This window comes from Pavona decussata, unplaced genomic scaffold (assembly GCF_977016875.1).
Source record: "Pavona decussata unplaced genomic scaffold, jaPavDecu1.1 SCAFFOLD_184, whole genome shotgun sequence".
Taxonomy (NCBI): Eukaryota; Metazoa; Cnidaria; class Anthozoa; order Scleractinia; family Agariciidae; genus Pavona; species Pavona decussata.
Genome location: NW_028145593.1, coordinates 24002 through 33835, shown reverse-complemented (window position 1 = coordinate 33835; position 9834 = coordinate 24002). Strand labels below are relative to the sequence as shown.

At 44.0% G+C, this 9834-nt stretch overlaps 1 protein-coding gene across 1 annotated transcript; it reads right to left on the bottom strand.

Annotated features, from left to right (window-relative positions):
- Positions 1 to 4646: 4646 nt before the first annotated feature.
- On the bottom strand, positions 4647 to 6562 carry LOC146462773 (uncharacterized). The gene is made up of 2 exons (XM_085085077.1): positions 6355 to 6562; positions 4647 to 5165 (listed from the first exon to the last, which is right to left on the bottom strand). The coding sequence occupies exons 1-2, from the start codon at positions 6502 to 6504 to the stop codon at positions 4653 to 4655; spliced, it is 663 nt and encodes a 220-aa protein (XP_084941203.1). The 5' UTR covers positions 6505 to 6562; the 3' UTR covers positions 4647 to 4652.
- Positions 6563 to 9834: the final 3272 nt, after the last annotated feature.

Below are 9834 nucleotides of genomic sequence, written 5' to 3'. Positions count from 1 at the left end.
TAGAGTATAGAGCTACTGAGAACAGTACTTTATTCTCAACGTTCTCTCTCTCACGCTATGTTGAGATTGGGCACCGACAGTCTCGTCCTGTTGATGAATGTTCTGAAGAGGAAAGGGGAGGGTTTGGGTAGGGAAAATCAAACGCAGGACGAAACTTGATGGCTGGTGAAAGAGAGAACGTCAGGGCAAGGGATACCGTGTGCTGCATTTTATACTACAACACTTCGCTTGATCGACAGAATGGCATTGTTCACTTTGTCTCATCTCCTTTTATACGTGAGAGGTGAGACCGCTGAGAATAGTACTTTATTCTCAACGTTCTCTCTCTCACGCTATGTTGAGATTGGGCACCGACAGTCTCTATGTTACAGAGTGTCCTAAAGTCCCAAACCACTGGACCATAAGGAAATCCCGTTCTCAGAATCCCAAACTCAAGGTGCCCCATCCTAAAAATTCGTGAAGTGTTTTAAACGAGATGTAACAAGGTTAAGAATTAAACGTGCGGAAAAGCGGATATAAAGTTTTTTAGACGGTTGAGCTCCATGTAGTTCTCTGTTAGGGCGGCTGTCGCGGAAGAGTCCGCGGATAGCAAATGAGAGGGACTATCCAAACGAAGCACCTCCGCTAGTTTCATGTAGTAGAGAGCAGTTTCTTTGTTATTCCATCCTACATGAGACATTATGTCCGCCAACTGGGAGCCAGATAACGCTAACGTTATGGCTGAGCCCGAACGGAAGCTGTGTAGCGTTTCTCCCTCATCGATCTTAGCTTCTTTCAAATACAGCTTTAAACGAGCTTCTGCTGAAGAACTTGAAAATGGTTTGTTCACAATATGACCTTGGGGATTAGTTGGTCGAAACAAGTAACCATCTGTCACAGAGACGCGTAACTCGGAAGCCACGGCTACATATGTCTCAATAGCTTTAACTGGACACAACTCAGGGTTAGGGTGTCTCCGAATCCCGAAGACGTTAGAGACGCCATCCCTCAGGGTTTTTCCCCATACGTGGTTGAACAACAGCCCATTGTCCTGGGGGAAACGCAGGATCTCTTCTGTTTTCACCATGCCAAGATCTGAACCACGATCACCGCTAAAGAATAACGTTTTGAAAAACGCTTGGTCCCGCGTCAATACAAACAGACCAGAAGGACTAACCGAGCGCTCCGCAATTTTCCGATTTAAAAAACGGGCCAGAAGCAACAATTTGGACAAAAATAGGGGAACTGCTTGCTTTGGCGTGATGCGGGCTCGTAATTGTTCCTCAGTTGACGCCTTAAGATATTTTTGCACTTCGAGTGAAGCGGCGGGGTTACCCAGACCTAGCAGGGAGTTCCACTCTCCACAGCGCCCGGTTTCCTTAAAAATGGCTCGCAGTTTTCCAATGTAGGAGTCGATTGTCTTGAATGCCAGGCGTTTAGGACATTTACACCTAGCTGCGTTTTGAAGGTGGGAATCGGGACACCCATTACTATGTACTATGGTTTTGCCATGTCGGTCTTTCCAGACCAAGAACCGAGAGATGTCAGTGGGGCTTGCCGAAAGGATGGTTTTACTATTCGGAAGGGACGCCAAGAAAGTTTCAAACTCCGTACGAAGTGAGCACTTCTGTTTTGAGTATGACGATTGAAGGGAGGCATTATTTAGGAGTTCCAAACGGTTATCTATCGCTTGAAGGTCGACTGAGAGTTTTAGGGCTCGGGACACTTAGGGAGACTGTTTTCCTCCTGTAGCCGCACATTTGGCAGAAAAAGAACAGCTTGTCGTTGGGGTGGCTGCACGAAGGACATGACACGGCTGGTACAAACGCTCGAACGGCTGGAGGTAAGTCCTAAAGGATATGAAAGTAAAACAAACAGTTCCTTCTTTATCCTTTAGATTTGTTTTGACATAAATGTATAAATGAAGCTATAAAACAACTGTCAACAGATGTATACTGGAAAACAATGATTTATTGACAACATTGATTTCACTGAAGTAATGGATGGAGCTAAATTAATGGGAGAATTGGCAAATTTAAAGATAGCTAAGTGTTCTTTGTTTGGCTCGTGCGCTAACCAAGAGCTACTACTTGCTTATCCGATGCGGAACACCCAGAGATCCCATGGGATAGGCCAATTGTTTGAAAACCCGTGTTTAGAGGGAGTGAGGAGCGCTCCAACGTTTCCGGCAACGGCCAGCAGGTATCGGGAAGAACATGTAGACGTTAACAAGGGCCACCAAAAATGCCTTGGGCATACGTCTGGTACTACGATAGTGTAGGATAATTGCAGGCTTCTCATATACTTGATAACATGAGGTATTAGGCAGATCGGGGGAAAGGCGTATGGGTTCTTGAATACAAATGGATCGTACAGATCGGGCGATTGCGCGAACACGTTCACCCCCAGGGATCCCGGCAGAGGGTTTTCAGAGAAGAAAGGTAACTTGGCACCTGACAAGTCGGATTGGGCGTTTGAAGGGCGTGCCATTAGATCGACAGAGTGCCCATTTTCGCCGCCATACCACTCTTGTACTACTATCCATAGGGATGGGCACAATTTGGCATCCTGTAGGCTAAGGCGTCGCGAGGGGAAGTCGGCTTGGTTCTGAGAACTAGGCACAAAAGTAAGGTGCAAATCGATGTTGAGTTTCGTCATTGTGTTGAATAATTTCTTCAAGGCGCTAGAAAGCGATTGAGAACGAGAGCCCTGTCGATTCCATGAACGGACTAGAGCCATGCTGTCGACGAAGGCGTCGACCCACGAGTTTTTGATGGTATCAGCGAATGATTCAAGGACATTATTGAGCGCTAAGGTCTCCTTAGTGGCGATATCGGCTTGTATTGTTGAGGCGTCCCAGTAATCATAAACGTTCGCCTCAATGGCACCCGGACTCAGTGCACCTCCCCAAGCGAAGCGAGATGAGTCGGAGAACAACCTGACATGTGTGTGTTTCTCAGACCGCCAGGGAAGAAAACCGTCCCAGGTCTCAAGGAATAGCCAGTGCTCAATTTCATTCTTTAGAGCGGCAGACATCTTTACAGGTCGAGCAGAACGCGTGGCGCGAGACACAGCTAGGTTTATTTCATTAACATAAAGCCTTGCGCCCGGAACTGCCAAGCTCATGGACACGCATTTACCGCTAAGCCTTTGCAAGGTTAGTAGGTCCAGGTTATCGCGAGCCAACGTTTCTTTGATGAGACGAAGAAGCTTTTCTTTTTTATGGGGTAACAAGGTAAACGCCTGTAGTTCAGAATCGATACCGAAACCAAGGTATGGCACCTGTTTTTTCGGGGTAAGGTGAGACTTCGCCAGACCGATAAAGTAGCCGAGGGAAATTAAGATGTAGCACGTGAGAAAAATACCCGCGACGGCCAGAGCAAAATTCACTTCATCCCTTGAGGCGAGGGCTTGATAGGCGGCTGGTAAAATGCCACCTGGAAATGACAGTTGGCCATTATGGCGGTCGTCAATGTACAACGAAGAGGGAATGTTCCATGAACGAAGTCTGTGTGACGCAACTAGACCAGTCGTATGATATATATAGGCCGAGGATTTCCAGCCAAAAGGAATACATTCACTCACAAAATACCAACCTCCCCACTGGAAGCCAAAGTAAGTTCGACTGCTGGGGTGAAGTTTGATGTGGTCATATCCTGACTTGTCGTCGCACACTGTTTGGTAAAATCCTGTATTGACATACTTAGGCAAGTGTTGGACGCTATCCAAGGCAAACGGACGGTCTTCGATCCACAGATTAAGAAATCTATCGTCGTTGCAGAGACGCGGCTTGCTAGGCTCGACAGTGAGGGGCATAATAAGGTGGGGTGGGGTGCATTCTCCGACTTTGCCCCACAAAGAAATAGCACCGGAACGCAAACGGTCCAGGAGCGTATCAGAAATAAACGAGGCAAAAGGTTTGCACGACAGGTGGTTGGGGAAAACGCAAGGCGGTGGACTATCACACTCGTAATTCCGTCCCTTGTAACTACCCTTAAACGGTCTAAAGAACTTCGTTACGTCTACACCGTTAGTAATCCAATCACGGACTTCAGAGAAGCGCTCATCGTTCATATCATTTAATAAAGCATTCCATTGTGGTGCATGGCGATGGAGTTCCCCTGCTAGGAAGTGATCTGGATCGCGGAAAACAAGGCGAGACATATCCGCTAATGAATTTCCCTGTAACACGAGGGCGATATCCTCATCAGAGAAGTGGGAATTGTTTGCCATCCCTTGGGCCTCATCAACAACAGAACCATCGATGCTTATCCACTGTAACTTATTCATACCAACTGTGTTAGGCTTGAAACCGGGATGCTTTTCCCAATCGTGAAAGCAAGGGTCTGACAGCTAAAAGGAAAATAAAAAAGAACTTGGAAATAAATTAGGGCCCAAGGAATGGCAAACTCAGCCCCGGTAATCCGAGAGGGAAAGTGAGCTTCCCTTTGAGAATGCCACCCGAGGGGGGAAGGGTGCGATCGAAAAGATAATTGGTTCCCACATCTATGAACAGCGTAGCGAGTCGTAAAATATGTAAGTAATAATATGTTAATAAAACCCTGGGGGGGTGGGTATAATGTATATGAATAAACAAACATTGTGATGCAATAGTGTTCATTTGACTTTAATAGTACTAAAACGCATACAAAATGAGGATCGGGCAGATTCTGCTACTGAGATGTCGGTCGAGGCTGGTTATGACCTGGACCGCCTGAAGAAAAATAGCGGGTCGTCGGAGACCGCTTAAAACATTGCGTAGACTTGTGTCCGGGCGTACCACATCTGTAGCAGGTCACTCGAGGGTGTGACGAGAACCTCTGACTGCCTCTGGCCTGAGGACGCGAGTAAGGCGAGGGACGTCTAAACGACTTGTCGACCTTGGAGATTGTGTCAAAGATTCTTGTAAATTCCTTGTCCGCGAGAAGAGCCAAAAAGTAAGCTTTAAACTGCTCTTTCGGCACGTGTATTTTCTCTCTTAGGGTGGCTGCTATGATGTCAAAGCTGGCGGCCTTATCATCACCAGTTGTCTTCGCTACGGAGACGAGCTCCTCCGCGAGGCGCAAGGCCTCGTATTTGTCGAAGTCCTCCAGGCGGCGACTACCATAATGGGTAATGCGATTCTTTAAAGCCTGAATGGAGGTCCCTTGGGCATTTTCCAAAAATTTAATTCTTTCTTGCAAAGCCTGAATGAGAAAATGAAATAGACAGATGTATTGCGAAGTGTAATTTCATACCGCTTAGCGGCGATACAAAAACATTCGTAAATGAGTACAAGCATTGTGATAAGACCCGGTAAAGCGGCAGGGAATCTTTTGTTCCGACAAAGTCGGAGTGCAAATATAACAACTAACAGAACAATACGAAAATAAACAATTCAAGTAGAACAATGTGGCAAACAAGCACTCAGAAATGGCAAATTAAGACAATTAAAAAATGAAGAGTGAGAATAATCGACAAAGATCGCACAAAGATAACAACTAGTTCTCTGCTGAAGTATGTTTTGAGGTCAACAAAATTGAAAAGCTTTTGAAGCTAACCGAGAATTAGAATGTACACATAATCGGCAAAAATAGCGCATATAAATAAAATTCAGAAAGTGGTAAGTCGACTTCAAGTAGCCCGCAAAACTACAAAACTATACGTGTTGAAGCAGGGCAAAAAATTAATTAGAAAGTCAATCTAAAGCCGCCCGCAAAGCTAAAAGCTACTCGTTTTGAAGCAGGGCGCAACATGAATTGTAAACACATTATCAGCAGGGCGTAACAATAATTACGAAGTCAATTTCAAATTGCCCGCAAAGCTAAAAGCTACATGTTATCAGCAGGGCGTAACAATAATTACGAAGTCAATTTCAAACTGCCCGCAAAGCTAAAAAACTACACGTTTGAAGCAGGGCGTAACAATAATTACGAAGTCAATTTCAAATTGCCCGCAAAGCTAAAAAGCTACACGTTTGAAGCAGGGCGTAACAATAATTACGAAGTCAATTTAAAATTGCCCGCAAAGCTAAAAAGCTACACGTTTGAAGCAGGGCGGAACATGAATTGTAAACAGAGTTAAAACTGCCCGCAAAGCAACCAAGTACACGTTATCAGCAGGGCACAACATAATTGCGAAGTGAATTTTAAATTGCCCGCCAAGCCAGGGCGCAACATGAATTGTAAACATGCCCGCAAAGCAACGAAGGTCGCACGTTCAGAAGCAGGGCGTAAAATAAACTGGGGGGCAAAGAGAAAATTGCCCGCAGAGCTACAAAGCTACACGTTTAAAGCAGGGCATGACTTGAGCTGAAAACAGACTTAAAGCTGCCACGGGAATACGAAGTGCAAGAACACGTGTACGATACTGGAGTAAAACAAAAATTGAACAAACCTCCAAAGTGACTTGTTCTCCAGCGGCGTTTTGAGGAGGTTCTTCTACGTTTGGTGGAGGCGGAGGCGGTGGTGGTGGTTGAACAACCGCGGCCGCTTGAGCTGCTGGAAGGTTTTCCTGTGCCGGGACTTGTACAGCAGGGTCCGCCATTTTGAACTATGCTCTTTCGCTTGATCGACAGAATGGCATTGTTCACTTTGTCTCATCTCCTTTTATACGTGAGAGGTGAGACCGCTGAGAATAGTTCTCACATTAACAATAAGTCCTTTTGACACGAAAATTGTTCACTCGGAATTAATTGCAGGCCGTTTTCATCTTTCATGCGTGGACAATTTTGTGGAATTTTTCCCGACAAGTTTAGGCGTATATGAAGGAAAAAGGGTACGGGAAGGACAAAACACGAACAAATGTCTTATTTGACAAACGTTTAGTTCATAGTGACGCTTGTAGTGCTGTTTTCGCTTTCACAACAAGCTGCCGATTATCCGGCTAAGACTGATAAAGGCAATTGAGCCGGAAACTGTCAAAATTATGCCATCATCTCTTCTGACGCTAAGTGGCTGAATTAGCGAACAGTTCTCGGTAAAAGAAAACGCTAATTGGCCCAATTGGCTGAAACCGAGAACAGTTATGGGAATGTAAAAACAAGAAAGTTCTGCGGCACGAAAATTGTTCAGCGACAATTCAATTCTGCGGAGTAATCCCGGTGGAGTGCACGAAAGAATTAATAAGAACCAGCAAGATTTTAAAGCCCTCTCACAGACAAGAAAGACAAGAAATGGTCGGCAAAGTTCATTTTCACTCGTTCTACCCATAATCCATTAAACATGAAATCATAGGTCAAGCAGAGAGTAATAAAAACTAAATTACTCCTTTTCAGTGAATGCCGAGGTACACGCTACATTCACATCAGTCTATTGCTAAGTAAGAGTGAGAACAGTTCTCACAATTTAACAAGTCCTTTTTCTACGAGAGGAAAACACTTCTTACTCGGGGGTGACACGCAAATTATGCCATCCTCCTCTGAGGCTGAGTGGCTGAATTTGCGAACAGTTCTCGGATAAACAAAACGCCCTTTGGCTGAACTCGAGAACAATTCTGGGAATGTTAAAACGGCAAATTATGCAACACAGAAAATTCAGTGCGGCACCCTCGCGGAGCGCGATAAAAAAATACGTTAGGCGGGTAATTCCCACTAAGACGCGAAATTTTACTATCCGGTTTGCCGTTGATAAATTATTTTATGGAAGGCCACTTGGGCAGAAAAGTAAACACAACAGAGTTTCAGGTTCCACTACAATAGTGTAATGTTATTATGTACGGAGGAGTAGGGAATCATTGAGTTTGGATCCGAGTTAGACTTCGAGTTGGACTTCGAGTTGAAGTTCGAGTTGGACTTCATGAAAAATCGATAATATCGATTTCACACACGAAAGCAATTTATCGATTTTCACCGATTTCCGTTATCAATCGGTAAAAATCATCGGTAAAAATCGCTTACGTCTCTTTCTTCCCTTCGGGCGACGATCGTTTCCTTACAGGCGACCACCGCCGCTTGTATGATTTCAACAGACCCATAATAATCAGTTCGATCACGTTCTTAGTTGTATCAACAGACTCATTTTGACTGGCGAGCCGCTGAGCCGCTTGAATAAAACTGCTTGTCAGTCTATTTGACTGACGAGCCGCCAAGCTTCTCTATCTATAGCCCACAAAATGAATGTGAGTCACTCGCATGTGTTGTTTGGAACTGGTGGAAGCTATTGAAAGTGTATAGATGAGAAAACAAACCCGCGGTTACTAGCCACGCAAAAAATTCAAAGTTATAAATGCACGAAAAAGATAACTAACCGCCAGGCTACATCTTTCGGGTAATTAAAAATCTGACCTTCCATAGTTTAATACTAAGCCACTCGACCGTCTGAGCATATAAAGCTACGGACAGACAAATCCAACCACAAAACGTTATTTGTTTGTTCAGTATCTCCCAAAAGACTGTTTAGATCGATGATGAAACGAAGACAACACTTACATTGTATCACCACGTGCATCATCTTTCTCTGGTGATAATGGTATCTCTATTATTGTTTCCTCGCTGAAAACATAGTAGTATATACCGATAAGTATATTCTTAATTGTGTTTTCGCCAATTACACAGCGATTATAGACATGGTACTTGGCCAATGTTTTCATAAAATTATAAGATTTTAAAATTTAATATTCAAAGCTAACAAAAATTGTCTTCTGTTAAGAAACAGTTATCATGAAAGACACTTACCGAGTCCGGTAAGTTACCGGGACTTTCGAGAAATGGTCCCAGGAAATTTGTGAACTGGTAATGCGACCCGATAAATGTGTCACACCGGACAGCGGTATCGTCACGTCACTTTCACTTTCGCATCGCCACCTTCTGAACAGATAGAAACTGTTTTCTTTTGTTGTACACCATTTTTTTTTATTAGTATTACATGTATAGACTATGCTTACTATCTACATTTTGCGAAAAAATAATGGTATACATGCCATCCTTCGTTTGGGGAAGAAGGGGGGAAGGGGGGGGGGGGGGGGTCCGATTTCACTTGGGAGCCCTTGGAGAGCGCGCTATCGAAGTATTTTCCTTTTTGTACTTTTATAGTAGTCAAAAAATAACGAAATACAGTCGGACCTCTATTAAGCAGCCACTTTCCAAAGTCCCGAATTATTTGTCAGTAAAGTGCTGTATTCGATACCTCTATTCAACGGCCACCTTTTTGCTGTTGCAAGTTTAGTATTTATTGTTTTTTTACCTCTATTAGGCGGCCAGCAAATTATCTTTTCAAGCGAAATGGTGAGAGAACTGCGATTTTAATCTCCACTGTAACGACAAGTCACACGCCGCAATATACGTGCAAGTCTTTCACATCCGGCGCGATATAAACATGATAATAGATAGAGCGCCCACTGTTTTGCTACACACAAAGACTGTGCAGGAAAAAACTCATTACTACTGTGTCGCAAGTCTATAGAAATCCTTGCTCTTAGAGTTTTGATATTAGCCATTGAATAGAGAACTCGTCTCTGTACATACTCAACACTAAAAAATACTGTAGTTATCGACTACATGCTCTCTGTCAGTTAGAGCTAGAACTTTGCACGGACTTGAAATGCGCAAATACAAGGCACTTAATGTCTTGTTCCAAAGATTTTTGCAATTATCTTCATATATGTTCACTTTTCAACAAGCGTTTCGCTATATAGAGGGAATAAAATTACGTTGACTGCCATTTCTACCCAATTTATATTGTACCTCTATTAAACGGCCAACCTATATTAAGCAGCCAGTTTTCGAAGTCCCCAGGGTGGCGGCTTTATGGAGGATCGACTGTATTTTGCTTTTTGTATTTTTATAGTAGTCCAACTCCGATTCCAACTGTTTAACTCGAAGTCCAACTCGAAGTCCAACTCGAACTCGAACTCGAGTCCAAACTCGAGGATTCGGGA